Source organism: Littorina saxatilis, linkage group LG13, assembly GCF_037325665.1.
Source record: "Littorina saxatilis isolate snail1 linkage group LG13, US_GU_Lsax_2.0, whole genome shotgun sequence".
NCBI lineage: Eukaryota > Metazoa > Mollusca > Gastropoda > Littorinimorpha > Littorinidae > Littorina > Littorina saxatilis.
The window spans coordinates 19,907,140-19,923,402 of NC_090257.1; the positions used below are offsets into that span (position 1 = coordinate 19,907,140).

A 16,263-nucleotide genomic window follows, 5' to 3' on the forward strand; every position below is an offset into this window, starting at 1 on the left:
AACACACACACACACACACTGCCACAAACACACACCCACACCCACACTGTAACAAACACACCCACACACACAAACACACACACACGCACACACAGGTACATGTACAAACACAAAACAGAATGCAAATGAAGAAAAGTGCAAGCAGTCATGTCACATGACAGAAACACAGATGAATAAACTGCATACAGCTTTACTTGAGCCACTCACAAACACCATAATCGCACACTTCTCTCACTCAAACATTGAACCTTGAACCTTTTATCCCTGTAAAGTAAACAGGGCTCCTCAAGCTGTGCATCCCTGCATTTTACCCACACTAGAAGCTGAAAAAAGGTACTCGAAATTGTTGAAGGGGGTACCAGGATGCACTTAATTCGAGTTCTTACGGTACTGAATCTTTAGGCCGTACTCCACTAGCTGTGTTAGTTTACATTCAGAGTGGACAAGAACGTCAACTCTTGGTTGGATTTTGAAGACATGAAGAAAAACAATTCGGCCAGATCTGCACTGACCACAATTTACGGAGTAAATCAAACCGATATCACCACTGCCCCCTCCTCACCCCCCCCCCCCCCCCCCCCCACACCCCCCCCCCCCCCCACTTCCGTGTCCAATGACATTTTATTAGTCATTTTCAGGTAGTCTTTCAGTACCTCCTCCAAGCCCATTATAACCAAACAACCACCACCCCCTCCCCCCCCCCCCCCCCCCCCCCCCCTGTCCGTGTCCAATCATGTTTTATTGTGGTCATTTCAGAATAGTCGTTGAGTACATCCTCCCAGCCCATTGTAACCAAACATACACACCAACCCCCCCTCCTTCCGTGTCGAATCATGTTTTATTGGTCATTTCCGAGTAGTCTTTGAGTACATCCTCCAGATGGTCATTGTGTCGCTTGAAGCGCTGGTTCTTCTTGCCGCCCTTCTTGCGGCGTGGATTGGCCGACTGGAAAAAAAAATACCAAAATAACTGTTAAAGCCTCCGTCCGCCTCGGAACTTGCCGACTTAAACAAGAAAGTAAGTCACCGTCTATACCTCGGAACTTGCCGACTTAAATTAAAAAAATATCAAAATGAATGTTAAACAAAGCCACCATCTGTTTCGGAACTTGCTTACAAAATTAGTCAGGCTTTAAATTGTTTAGATACTAAAACAGCGCTCTGCCTCATAATTTGTTTAAGATTTTCAACTGTAAAATGCAATGTTACTTGCGTTGGCACTACACGTGGCAACTGATCGGTGAAGGCAAGCAAACGCAGCAGCAGTAAATCACGTGCTCTCTGATGTGCATATGTCGTGCCGAATTCACGGAATTGCTGAATTCGCGGAATCGGCAACATTTTTGCCCATTTCACGTAATCAGTAAAACGCTGCCCATTGCGTGAAATCGGCAGCGTTTCCCGAAAATGCATAAAGGCTTCTGAAACTTACCCATTTCGCAAAAGCGACAGGCAATCTGTTACATTTGATGTCACCAGAACATTGCGTTAACATTGCTTTACGTCCCAAATGTGGGTTTGATGGTCTGTGTTGGTCTGTGTCAAGCATATTTCCGAAAATGCACGAAAGCTATACTTTTTTGCCATAACTTGCCATAACTTATCAATTACATGTATTGCGATATATATCCATTGTACCATCTACAGACCTGCCTACCTTGTAATGAGCCCAGCCAAAAAGAGTAATCTGGTGGAAGAAGGTGTAATCAAGATTCCAATCGGCAATAATTTCGCACATTGTCACTTCTGCTCGGACAATTTGTCCCTCCAGTTTTGTTACTGTATCACTCGACTCAGACTTCTTGATGAAGAAACCGGTATTTGGAACGTCTTTTGGTTTCCATGAGCTCTCTTTACTGCATCCTTGTGACAATTTGTCCCGATGTGCTATGCACAGGCATACTTTCCACCGTGTGCGCACGAAAAGTCACTGTGGCAAAGGGAACACAAGACGTGCTTTGTTCCTTTCGACGATCGTCCTACGCGTGGTCACGATTCCATGTAGCTGCCTTTGTATTTCTGTTGAATGCTTTCTTTCTTTTTCACAGCAATCGATTTACCATCACTGTGACCAGCTTCCTCATCAGACTCATCTTTCGTCTCATGGGGACTCAGATTTTCCGTGTGTTGCTTCATTGTAATGCAAATGGTGTCTTCTATCTTGTATGTGGTTGAACTGACCGGAAATGACCGGCTATTGCCCAAACGATCTCGCGCAGGTGTAAACGCAAGCTCTGCGAGAGCAACAATACAGATCGGATTTACATCGAGACGAGATGCGAAAAATCGTACTTTTGGTCTCTTAAAAATCGTACTTCCATTGTGGAAAGCGTGGTGGCTTAGTTTGGGTTAAAAATCGTAGTAAATTACGCCCAAATCGTAAGGGTAGACAGGTCTGCATCTAGCTGTCTAAGTGTAATGATATCCAAGGTATTTGAGAACTTGAAAACCAAAACGTAGCTGCCGATTTGTAAGAAGTTTTAGAAGTCTTTACGCATTATCGGAAAAACACTGCCGATTTTGCAAAATGAGAAGCGATTTGCCGATTACGCCAAATGAGCAAAAATGTTGCCGATTTGGCAATTCTGTGAATTCTGCACAACTGTCGACACATTTATTTGAAATAAAAACCACCATGTTCAGCAACGACAGCATGAAATGCACACCACAAACTTCATTTTACTCAGACACCCAAAATAGCTGGACTCATCTGATTAGCAGCAATGTTTGCTGCACTGTTATCAAGGGACGCAAATCTTCCAAACTCCACATTCATACATACACACTGTCATACACCACACACTAACATACACACTGTCATACACCACACACATACATACACACTGTCATACACCACACACATACATACACACTGTCATACACCACACATATACATACACAGTGCCATACACCACACACATACAAACACACTGTCATACACCACACACATACATGTCTACATACACACTGTCACACACCACACACATACACACACATACATACACACATACATACACCACACACTAACATACACACTGTCATACACCACACACATACATACACACTGTCATACACCACACACTAACATACACACTGCCATACACCACGCACTAACATACACACTGTCATACACCACACAAATACATACACACTGTCATACACCACATGTACACTAACATACACACTGTCATACACCACACACATACATACACACTGTCATACACCACACACTGATACACACTGCCATACACCACACACATACATACACACTGTCATACACCACACACATACATACACACTGTCATACACCACACACATACATACACACTATCATACACCACACATACATACACACTGTCATACACCACACACATTCATACACACTGTCACACATCACACACATAGTCACACACACCAACACACACACCATACAACCATACCTACTGTCTCACACCATTAACACAAACACACACATGCACACACACATGCACACACACACACATGCACACACACACACCTACACACCTATCCATACTTTTACACACACACACACACACACACGCCCACCCACCCACACACACACACACACACACACCCACCCACACCCACACACACACATCCACAAACACTTACCACTCTTCTGATGCCAGCATCCTGCATGGAGGTGATACCGCTGCGAGTCAGGTATTCTTCGATCTTGGCTTCGTCCAGTCCCTCCACTGCTACACTTCGCCACATTTTCTTGTAGTCTAAAACACAACATAGAGAGAAAATAACACACAACGCCACATTGTCTTACATAGAGAGAAAATAAAACACACCACTCTACATCACATCTTGTAGTCTGGAACACAACATAGAGAAAAATTAACACACACCACACTACACCACATTTCCTTGTAGTTATAGGAACACAACATAGAGAGAAAATAACACACACAACACTACGCCACATTTTCTTGTAGTCTGAAACACAACACACAGAGAAAATAACACACACAACACTACGCCATAATTTCTTGTAGTCTGAAACACAACACACAGAGAAAATGACACACACTCCTCACGCCACAATTTCTTGTAGTCTGGAACACAACATAGAGAGAAAATAACACACACCACATTACGGCACATTTTATTGTAGTCTGGAACACAACACAGAGAGAAATTAGATAACACACACCAGAAAAATAAAACACACCAGGAAAATAAACACACGCCAGAAAAATAAAACACACCAGGAAAATAAGACACACCACAGACATTCTACCTAGAAGGTCATTGGACCCCCAATCTTACTATTTAGGCTGCTCTAGGACCCCCTGAGGAGAACTTTAGAGGAGGTTCCCGACACCAGGAGTGCTATTCACAAGTATGAGTGAGACATTTGAAGGGGTGTCAGAGGCAACACATTTTTAGCTACTGCGGTGTAATTTCCAATTTTCACTGATATACATGACCATTATTGAGCCCCTTTAGATAATGAGGTTGTTACCTCGCTTCTTGCCCTGTTCGCATGCGCACAAACACCCTTCTCAAAGGAAATCACCGCCACTCGACGCTTCCTACTAGACAAGATTTGTTTGTTTGTTTGTTTGCTTTAACGCCCAGCCGACCACGAAGGGCCATATCGGGGCGGTGCTGCTTTGACATATAACGTGCGCCACACACAAGACAGAAGTCGCAGCACAGGCTTCATGTCTCACCCAGTCACATTATTCTGACACCGGACCAACCAGTCCTAGCACTAACCCCATAATCCCAGACGCCAGGCGGAGCAGCCACTAGATTGCCAATTTTAAAGTCTTAGGTATGACCCGGCCGGGGTTCGAACCCACGACCTCCCGATCACGGGGCGGACGCCTTACCACTAGGCCAACCTTGCCGGTCACTAGACAAGATAAGCACCGTGCGGGTCAGCGAGGCGACCGATTGCATCAGACCAGATGCGGACACAGCCATCCAAACATCAAATGATTACCCGGCGGCATCATGCCGTTAGCGACTGTAGCGCCAAGAGGTAGGTCCCGCAAGTTTAAAACCGTCACGTGACTTTGGCGGGTCAAAACGGGGTTTCGTGAATGGCAACTAGTGCGACATACAGAACAAACAGCGACCCCATGCGGTCAAGTGCCGCTAAAACTGTTCCCTGTATACCACTCCAGGAGGGCTTTCAAAAGTTTTATGAGACCTTTACAAAAGCATTATTTGTCATATCAGTTAGATCTACTCTGTTAATTTGCTTGGGTGCAGATCTGGCAGAAAATATTCTCTGTCTTCAAATTCTAGTCAAGTGTGTACTTTCTTGTCTATTTTGAATGGAGATTGACGTACGGGAACATTGGCCTTGTGAATAAGACATTGGCTTCCCAATTGGAAGGTCATGGGTTTGACAACCGTCTACGCCTGGTGGATTAAGGGTGGAGATTTTTCTCCCAGGTCAACATATGTGCAGACCTGCCAGTGCCTTATCCCCCTTCGTGTGTGCAAGCACAAGACCAAGTGCGCACGTAAAACAATCCTATAAATCCATGTCAAAGTTTGGTCGGTTTTAGAAACACGAAAATACCCAGCATGCTTCCCTGGAGAGCTGCGAATGACTGCCTAACTGGCGGGGTAAAAACGGTTAAAACTCATTTGTGCAAAAAACATGAGTGTACATGGGAGTTTCAGCCCATGAACGCAGAAGAAGAAGAGAAGAAAAATGGAGATATGGGTACACGTATTTATTATGCTTTCTGGTCACTGCAGCTTCCCAGGTCAAGATTCATAGCTCCTTAGCACAAACACTGTATGTGTCCATACCTCCTGAATAAACATGTTTATATTTTTATACATCAACCTCCTCACCAAATTGATTTTAAATGATCTTAACTCTCAACAGTTCTTGCTATTTTTGCTGTTTTCCTCCAGTTTCACGACATGCGTTTTCAAGTCATTGAGAATGCAGTTCTGGTCGCAGATTCTAGTGTTATAACCATGTTGTTGTTGTTCTCCTTCTTCATTCATGCATGCTTAGACTCCAACGTTCACTCATGTTTTTAGCACGAGTGGATTTTTACGTGTATGACCGTTTTTACACCGCCAATCAGGCAGCATACGCAATTTCGGGGGAGGTATGCTGGGTATTTTCGTGTTTCTATAACCCATCAAACTCTGACATGGGTTACCGGATCTTTTCCGTGCGCACTTGGTTTTGTGCTTGCGTGTACACACGAAGGGGGTCAAGTCACTAGCAGGTCGGCACATAAGCTGAAATGGGAGATCGGAAAAATCTCCACTCTTAATCCACCAGGCGGCAGCGACCGGGATTCGAACTCACGACCTCCCGATTAGGAGGCCGACGTCTTACCACTGCGCCCGTCTGTTTTCCTCCAGTTTCACGACATGGGTTTTCAAGTCATTGATAATGACTGTAGGCCTAGGCGTATACTAGTGATTACTGTGTGTGATACATGAAATGTGATATGAATGCTGTTTTTATATGTTATACTCTTACTTTCTGCCTATGTCTTAATCCCAAGCGCAAGACAAATTCTTCTATGTGAAAATTGAAGCCAATAAAATTTGAGTTGAGTTGAGTTGAGTTGAATGCAGTTCTGGTCGCAGATTCTAGTGTTATAACCATGTTGTGCAGAATCGAAAAAGCTCTAATATGTAACAGTTTAACCCCCCTTTTAAGAACTCAAAAAATCTGTGGAAAGCAGGTCTTAAAAAGGAGGAAGTCTTAAAATGGGGGTACATGTACAGAGGCTGTGAACAGATAGTCTGAGAAAACAGGGTCTTAAAAGGGAGGACGTCTTACATTTGGGGGTCTTAAAAGGCGGTGTTCCACTGCGTAAGATAAACATAATGTTGCCTGCATGGTCACGTGTCACTATGACGTCGTTACTAAATATAGTTTCTTACCCATGTTTTATTCACTCTACATTCAGGTAAAAAAAACAACCCACACAGAATGTTTATTTGAAAGAAAGAAAACTAATAAACAAAAGGAAGTAAGCACTCTAAATGCAAGCGACATGTGTAATAGAGTACATGCAAGTTCTTCGGAACCAGTCTCCTGGCACCTGAGAGAATAACAAGCATTGGAATGAACCAGCGACTTTTATCAACAAAAAAGGATGATCGCCGCACGCTCATATGTTCTAGACATACTCCAAGGCACTCCAACTGACACATTTACGTACACAGTCATAAACAAGAACCAGCTTTTACAGGCCTGAAAGTGGCGAGTATTTTACTCGCCATGGCGAGTAAAAACATGTAAATGGCGAGTAGAAATGTAAGTCTACGCGCCAAATGCAAGTAAAGTTGCTGAAACAAATGGTTGGTTTGGCGAGTAAATATAAAAAAATTTGCTCTCTGGCTAGTAAATTATGAGAAGTACTAGCCAAAGGCCAGTGTCCCATTTCGTGGACTTTCGGCGCTGTTTTATTCCGGACCGGACATAGACATTTTTTGTTAAAGATAGAAAGACCACTGACCATCATCGACCCCAAAGTTGAGGGTCTTGTCCCTATAGAAGAGAACCTTCTTCTTGTCCACTGGCCGTGAGACAATGATCAGGTGGTCCTCCAGTTGCTGCAACCATAACATAAGACATAAGACATAAGATTTTATTTCAACCACGTGCATTACACAGGAATATATCCTGGTTTGACTTCATTCAATACATAGTACATTCAAACACAACAACCAAACAGAGTGCTAACAGAACTGCATACACACACACACACACACACACACACACACACACACACACACACACACACACACACACACACACACACACACACACACACACACACTCTCTCTCTCTCTACATTATACCGCGTTCACATCTTGTCCACTTCACATAAAATACTCAAATAACATTGTACCTTTCCATCATATACAGTCTAAACAAGGTAAGGTAACTCTGTGCAGACTCCCGCGTGCACGCATGCGCACGATAAAGAACCCAAGTTCACAGCGAAAGTCTCAGGGCTTGGAAACATTAATACAAGCATGCAGGAAAAAAATAAAAATCGGTAGCTCCATATACTGTATGGCAGCTTGCTTTGCCCAGCGAGAAAGCTGCCCGAATTTCCATGAGGGTAACCTCACAGGAATATATATATGAAATCTTATCATTATCCTTAAAGGTGAGGTGGGATATGGCAAGGTGATAAGGTAAGCAGACCTGGGAACCCCTGTTTTGCACTTGGAGTATTCTCAAACAAACTTCGTGTATATTCAGAAAAATGAGCGTACAGCATTTGAACATCCATGATTCAAACATGCTTCACACGCGTCTGTCACACCATTAATTTAGTTTACCAATACATTTAAAACAAATGCTTATTTAAATGTTTACTGACAAAAACTGTAATCATGTGTCAAAATACTGGATCAGCTTCGGGATGCGCTTGTAAAAAACAAATAGTCTAGGAATTTTTCTCGTCATATTTGTTTCCACTGACCATAATGATTGTATTCTAGACAGGCATGCAATGATGCATACAAAATACGCCAAAATCGTATGGGTTCCAAGGTCTGGGTAAGGTAAGGAAAGTTAAAGTAAATTACATCAAGGCAAGGTTAATATTAGGTAAGCTAGGATGATGTTATGTCATTAAAGGTAAGGTTGTCCTTACAGAAAATAACTTTATTCTTTTTTGTCCACTGGCCCCATCACCACAATCATAATCATAAAAAAAAGTGAACTTTAATAGAAAAAATCTTGCTGAACCTTTGGGGTGGTCAAAATGGACAGATGGATGGACAAAATGCTCTTCCCGCATTAGGAGGTATCTCAGATAGCTGAACTGGCCTTCAAGTCTGCTGAGAATCGCCCCTTAAAACTAGTTTGAGCGTTAGCACTGTTCATGGCAGCAATTTTCATTTGACTTGGCGCCAACCAAAATCGCTTGGGGGAAAGTTGGTAGAAAGTCTGCCATGTAAACAACACTTTAACTCATCTGCACAGGGAGGAGGAGAAAAGAGTTGTTTAAAAACGTTATTGTTCCACTCACCTTGACGGCTTTCGGAGCGTTGGGCAGCGACTCTTCCACGTCTTCCATGAGTACTCCCCCCTTGCCAATCAGATCGTAGTTCTTGAGCAGTTTCATCAGGCCCCTCTTGTCGCGGATGTCCAGCTTGGGTTTAAAGGCAAACTTGCGGCCTTCACTCGAGTCCTTCACCACCATCTTGGGGTTGTTGGCCAAAGCCTGCAAGTGCAACACAGTCCGATAGTGCTTGTTGACCACTAGGAAGATAAAGTGGTTTAACATCTAGTTGATGTGTCTCTCTGTCATGCACGCACACACATACACACACAAACACACACAGGGTAAACACATATAAACGCACACACAAACGCACATCAGAGGCCAGCCAGTGTTGTACAGACTTTTTGATGTCCAGTTGGTTTGCATGCACAAAAGTCAGTCACTCAGTCAGTCAGTCAGTCACAGTGTGTGTGTGTGTGTGTGTCCACCCCTCACCTAGATTATTTGTGTCCTACCTCAGTGGCCAGCCAGTGCCGTATAGACACTGTGATGTCCAGTTGGTTTGTCTCGTCCAGAATTTCATCAAGTAACAGTGCCTCCGTGTCCCCATCCTGATGCCGGAGCTGTTTCATAACACAAACAAACAGAGAAACATATTTACTCACAATGATTGTTATAGTAGTTATGTCACAGAACTGTAATGAATTGCTAGGTATGGCCACACGGACTGAGATCTAAATCATATATCTATAACAAATACTAAGATTAAGAAGATGGTGAGCTTTCTGCAAGACTGTCAAAGCTTTTAGTCCTGATCAGCTTTTACTTTAGTTTTACTTTTAGAGATAAAACTATTATGAGTTTGGGAGATTTCCGTAAAGCTGAAAAGAAAAGAATCAGTCAGCAAGAATCAAAACTGATAATATGTCTTAAGTGTGTATGGCACCTGAAAAATGCAACATTGTCATTTAAACAAAATTTGTAAGAAACAGAATCTCTGACGATTCTAAAGCCACCAACCTTCATGTGTTTTACAATGCGAGCCAAAACGCTGAACCGATACGTGGAGCTGCCTTGTGCCGTCTTGTAATCAATCTGTTCTGTAACATTGACAAGAAATATACAATAACTTATAATGTGATTGTGAACATGTGCATTCTAGTATCATTCTAATCAATTAACTATCAAGATCAACGGCACTAAACTATGATACACAAATGGTATTTGGTACACATCATAGTACTGTGTATACCGTATTTGACGGATTACAAGATGCACCGTTTTATAAGCCGCACCCCCGACTTTTAACAAAAAAATTGGGACGAGCCACGTATAGGCCGCGTCACTATATTAGCCGCCGTCAAAAAAAAATATAATCAGATCGTGTCAATCAATCAAAACAACCAGGCAAACGAAAGTACGGTATTTGGCGAAATCGGCTCCGATAATAAACAAGTGAAACAAAGAAGAAAACTGAAAAAGTTTGAAGAAAAATATCACACACACAATTTGTAACCAACACACACATGTAGTCCCGCCCGGAATAATCTTTTTTGGGATGATTTACGACTTTTGCGCACATTTCGAGCAGACGAAAATACAACATGGCGGCTCTCGCTCCTCCAACTATCGCGAGACACAAAAAACCGAAATCTCGCACGCGCGAGATCCTGATACATCCGGTGTTTCTCTGTATGCTATCTTGTCACGACGACTTGTTGACAAACGAAGATTCGCGAAAGAAAGAGAAAAGCGCCGAGTCTTAAGTAGAGAGCTAATAAAGTACCGGTAATCGCTAATCAAGCGAAATGAAAATCCGCGGCGACTTCCATTAGGTGAATGCTATTCAAGTTTAGGTAACGTTTTAGCCGCATCTTTTTATAAACCGCAATGCGATTTTTTTTTTTTTAAAGTCGCGGCTTGTAGTCCGTCAAATACGGTACATGTCCTTTGTGGAATTTCCCCTAAGAAATTTGGGCTGCATTCCTTGTATACAGGAAAAACGCCTACAGGATTAAGTGCACAAGGAGGGAATGCACCCACTTTTGGTCGACTTAGACCCCTTCTGAAATAGACCCTATCGGTATTCCAAGCTCTCATAATCTCTCGCAAACTTCAGAGCATAACAAAGCATGCGGTACAGCGATCTCGTGCGAGCTGCACAAGCCAAGGTTCAAAGTTCTCGCGATGTTCAAAGCATAACAAAGAGCGTGTCTCGCGAGAGCTGCTCAGATACCGAAAAGGTCTATATTATCCCTGATGATAGCGTACAGCGTTGAAGTTGTGCTACCCTGTAGTTTTGCTGTTGTTGTTGTTGTCTTTTCTTCCCTGCATCAGTGCATACGTGTGTGTATACTTGTGCTTTCCAAGCCCTGAGAATTGCTGTGAGTGTGAGCATGGGATCTTAGTTCTTACCATGCATACATGTGCATGAGTGCACACAGGAAAACATGTGTAGTAGGAATAAGGATACTCAACCTGAAAGTAACACGATTTTACTTAAAAAGAGCAGATTATCTTATTTTCACAATTTCACTTTCACTGTTTCAGCCTTTACGTGGTTTTTTGGGGTATTATTTTTCAGGGTTTTATCAATTTAAGAGGTTTTCCTGGATTGTTTTTTTTCATGGAGAAAAGTACTTCCGCCTTCATGTGGGGATTTCCGATTGGACTGTAATGTAGAGTCCTAGTAACTAGAATGTCCAGACGTATTATTACCAGTATTATATTATCGTTTTATAGTCCTACAAAAACGGACACAATGAATATGTTGTTGTAACAAACATGAACGATTAAAGATTCCAATGCAACTTCACGAAATCTAGACGACACTATGATTGAATCCTTCTGACAAACACTCACACTCCAACAGATGTGACAAATGTATAAAACAACTTACTTGCGGCTTTGGGTTGTGGAGGTTTGCTAATTTTCGCTTTCTTGCTGGCATTTTCGTCGCCGGTGGGCTTGGCTTTTCGCTTCTCGACCGTCGGCTGAGCCCTGGCACGCTTTAAAAAAGCCTCACGTTCTTTAAGCAAAGCTGGATCCATCTTGAAGGGTTTTCAGTGGAAGACAATCTGTAAAAATGAACAAAGGTTGTCTTCACTTCGCTTTCAGACTCCTTTAAGCCGCCATCTTGATGCGGACTACTCTAGACAACACAGTACGACTGTTCCTTCTCAAGTTGTCTCCCTTGAACTAGTTTCGATTTCCTTGCATTGGAGACTTTAATCGTTCATGTAACAACAAAATATTCATTTATTTTGGTTTTGGTAGGACTAATAGTTATACGTCTGGACATACTACACGTTACATTACGGCCTTACAGGAAATCCCCACAAAGAAAGAAACAAACAAACAAATGGATCAATTTATCCGAATCAATACATACCGTACATACATACATACACACACACACACACACACACACACACACACACACACACACACACACACACACACATACACACACACACACACACACACACACACTGACACACACACATGTACTGACAAGAACTTATAAGTGCAATATAACAAATTATAAGTTAAAATGTTACATGTGTCACTATGCATCATCTGCTGCTTAGAAAGAGATACGACTGAGTATAGACCCTATACGCCTTTTGCTTCTTATTTTTCGTATTGATCCGGCTTCTTCTGTGCGGTCAAGCTTAAAATTCGAGTTTTAGTATAGCGTTCGTACGGCGACAGCATTCACAAAGAAATGATTGAAATCGGTTCGAAAATCGTATTTTTCTCTTTTTACATAAATTGACTAACACTCAGCATGAGTTATTCAGTTGCGATTCTTCTGCTGAAGTCAGATACCCAAAATTAAAGTTTCATACATTATAGTCATATAAATACAGCGCGTGATGCCTTCCCCCGAAAGCGGCGTACGGCTGCCTGAATGGCGGGGTAAAAACGGTCATACATGTAAAAACCCACTGAAAAAACATGAGTGAACGTGGGAGTTTCAGCCCATGAACGAAGAAGAAGAAGAAGAAGCGCGTGATGCCCTACTTTTTTCCCTCTTTTCGTCCTAGGAGTCCTTCGTTGAATTTAACTTACATTACCTTGTAAAAATATAATGTCACTTTTACTTACGTTTTCTCAGGGGTAGACTAAAAGTACATTTTCTACCAAAAAGGGGGTAGGGATGGAAGATGTGGAGTGGGAGGAGGGGGGGATAGTAAAGGCATCAAAGTTCAAAATGTAGTGTTAAGGGGTTTTCGTATTTTTACTGTGGTTCAAAGGGATGTTTAACCTTGAGCGTATCTCCGTTTTAGAAATGTACCATCACTTTTTCATTTGTGTGTGTTTATTTCATGCTTGAAATATACTTTCGAAAGTTGGTACAAAGTTTAGTTGTTCTTTTTATTTACAAGTAAAGTAACTGTGTTTTTATCAAGTTTTCTTCCTCCATCAGTCTGCTTTATTTGTGATCCTTTGATTGTTGATGTGTTTACATCTCTAACCCATATCCACAATAGAATCTTATAGTAATGTCTTCAGTAGTGATTTTTGTTAAAAGTCCAACACCCCATGTTCAAGTTTTATTAGTTAGATTAGACATTAGCGGGGTTAAGCCCTAATTTGTTATAATTTCATGCCTTAATTAACACTACTTGTAGAAACATTCACTTTTAAACATTTGTTATAGCTTTTCTCAGGGGTAGACAACTGCCTGAAATACTACCATGTCTTCAGGGCTCCCCACGAACGCCCGTCCAAGAGGGTCCCGGGACCCCCACTTTCAATGTTTAGAGGGTCCATGGACCCCCTAAGTAGAGTTTTAGAGGGTCCCAAGAGTCCCGGATCCCCAAACCCCCTATTTACATATAACGCATTGTGATCGCGAATAATGTGATATGAACTGTGTTTTTTTATTACCAGAATATTAGATGAGGACACTTCAACTGTACCAAGTCAAATGCAACACACACGAACACTTTCTTCCCGTGACGGTGAAAATGGGATAATTTGTGTTTGCACTTTGACTTAGCTGACGACTAAAGTCTGAAAAGAGTATACGAGACGCACGACAGAGGAAATTGAGTGCGTCCCGGGACCCGTTCTTTGTAGGTTTAGTGCGTCCCGGGACTCCCTCCATGAATTTCTAGAACGTGATTTCGGCTTCTAGTGCGTATAGGACGCAGGGACGCGCTCTATGTGGAGCCCTGGCTTTAAAGGGAGAACCTGAACGTGGCGACGCCTGTGCTGGAAGCTATTAGCACTTTAAACCACGACCTTGTTCTAGTATCTCGCCATCATATAAATATTGAATATTTCGTTCTCTTGCGACGGGCGACAGGAAGTGGGACACTATCCGAGACTGATCCAGGCGGAAGAGGTTTGGAAGCCAAGACAGGAAAAGACCACTGTCACTGAGGACTTGCTCCGTACCACTTGAGATTCATGAACGATCCTAAACAATGTGTGGTTTATGGGTCATTGTCAAGGCTACATGTAAGCCTACTAATCATTATGGTCAAAGGGCGAGGTTGTTGACGGTAACGGAATCGAACAGCAAGACCTGATCATTATAATATATTATAGTACAATCAAGAAGAAATTTTAAAAATGGCGCATGATTTGTAGCCTGTTTAGTGGCACCAGATTTAGAACTGTTTCTTCACAAGGCATTTGAATTTGTAATACACACAAACAAATATTTTATAAGTTCAGAATTGGGTTGGTTAGTCATTGTATCTTTTTTTGATTTCTTTGTTTCTAGTAATTCTTTCTGTAGTTGTTTATTTTGTTCTTTCTGTATTCCTTTGGTTCTTCCCTCCTTTATTTCCTATCTTTTTTTATCAAAGCATTTTCTGTTGTCTTATACGCTTCTACGCTTATACTTGGGCCAAGTACAGAAGAAAACAAGTATATATATATATATATATACGGCTTGTGTCTGTCTGTCTGCCTGTGTGTGTCTGTGTGTGTGTGTGTGTGTATTCGCCATGCACGGCCAAAGTTCACGATGGATCTGCTTCAAATTTGGTGTCCATATTCAGATACACCCCGGATAAAATTTGGTCGATGAGATATTTCAATACGTGCTCTCAGCGCGCAGCGCAAACCGATTTTGTTTTTTGGGGGGGGATCAACTACGGCATAACTCTTCCTTATCTTCTCCATGTTTTCAGCGTTTACCTCCCCTCCTTCGTATGGTGCACTATAGTATGAGGGGGCATCTTCGGATATTCCCGGCGTTCTGTTACTATTTTTAGAAGGTCACCGCAGTGTCCAGAACGTAAATTGGACCCGTAAATTATCCTCACTGTAAAAGTGCAAAGGTCGAATCAATTTATAGCCACGCGAAAAATACACTGTCATCTATCTCTCTATGTATACGGCTTCTCTGTGTTTGTGTGTGTGTGTGTGTGTGTGTGTGTGTGTGTGTGTGTGTGTGTGTGTGTGTGTGTGTGTGTGTGTGTGTCTCTCTATGTGGGCAACACATGTGGATTGTTCAGTTCTGTTTGTGATGTGGTCTGGCGGCTTTTGTGTATTTGTATGTACTGGCCTTCCTTTGAGAAGCCGGCATAACAGTTCAAAAGGGCTTAGAGATAAGGTCTAAATAGCTCAATCCTGTTTGAGTGGAGTTCGCCTCCAAAGGTGATTAACACGGTTACATTCGTCGACAAGGATGGGACTCGATATTGTCAGCAATGGCATTATGGCCACTGAATCATTGTCGTGCTGTTCCCATTCCACGAATCTGGGAGGGACCTAAGCTCGGCGGGTCCATTGTTCGGACCCGGCGAACGGCTCTAAGTACTTCTTCCCGGCGAAGCCGGCTGTCCGGCGAAGCGGGTATTCATCTAGTATATCTATATCTGTACAAATTATGTCCATGACACTGGGAGTGTCCGAACAATCGACAATGAAACTCCTCATTTTGCACACATACACTCACGCCAAAAGTACCACACTATTTGGAAAGCCTTCAAGATAGTAACATCCCCGAACTTTTCGAGAGCGTTAGGGAACATGCAAGAATCTCAGAGGAGGTAGGCGTGTTTCCCCTCCTTGAAAGTAATACTGAGTGTGTCCAAAATCAAGTGCACCACTCACAGAGATACAGGCGTGTTAAGTTACAAGATACAAGATACAAGAAGTTTTATTGTCCTCATCAATACAAGGAAATTTGGCATGTGTGTGGCAAGACATAATACACTGATACATAGACATTTACAAAACACAACTGAAGTTCAATATCAGCATCACCCTTACGCAACATACCCACTATACTTCAGACACACAGG

The 16,263-nt window shown here is 42.4% G+C and overlaps 1 protein-coding gene across 1 annotated transcript; it reads right to left on the minus strand.

Moving 5' to 3' along the window:
- Window positions 1-713: 713 nt before the first annotated feature.
- Window positions 714-12,149, minus strand: LOC138983810 (transcription initiation factor IIE subunit beta-like). Its single transcript, XM_070357139.1, has 7 exons — window positions 11,892-12,149; window positions 10,013-10,092; window positions 9,508-9,615; window positions 9,017-9,211; window positions 7,487-7,583; window positions 3,633-3,748; window positions 714-945 (listed from the first exon to the last, which is right to left on the minus strand). Exons 1-7 carry the CDS (start codon window positions 12,040-12,042, stop codon window positions 832-834), a joined length of 861 nt encoding a protein of 286 aa, XP_070213240.1. The 5' UTR covers window positions 12,043-12,149; the 3' UTR covers window positions 714-831.
- Between the last annotated feature and the right edge of the window lie 4,114 nt (window positions 12,150-16,263).

Bases quoted from the DNA above. Each gene is read 5' to 3' on its own strand.
- LOC138983810 (XM_070357139.1), bottom strand. From the start codon at position 12,042: ATGGATCCAGCTTTGCTTAAAGAACGTGAGGCTTTTTTAAAGCGTGCC. The intron at 9,616-10,012 runs GTTGGTGGCTTT...GTTATGAAACAG, and splicing joins GCATTGTAAAACACATGAAG to CTCCGGCATCAGGATGGGGA. The intron at 946-3,632 runs GTAAGTGTTTGT...TTTTTTTTCCAG, and splicing joins ATGCTGGCATCAGAAGAGTG to TCGGCCAATCCACGCCGCAA.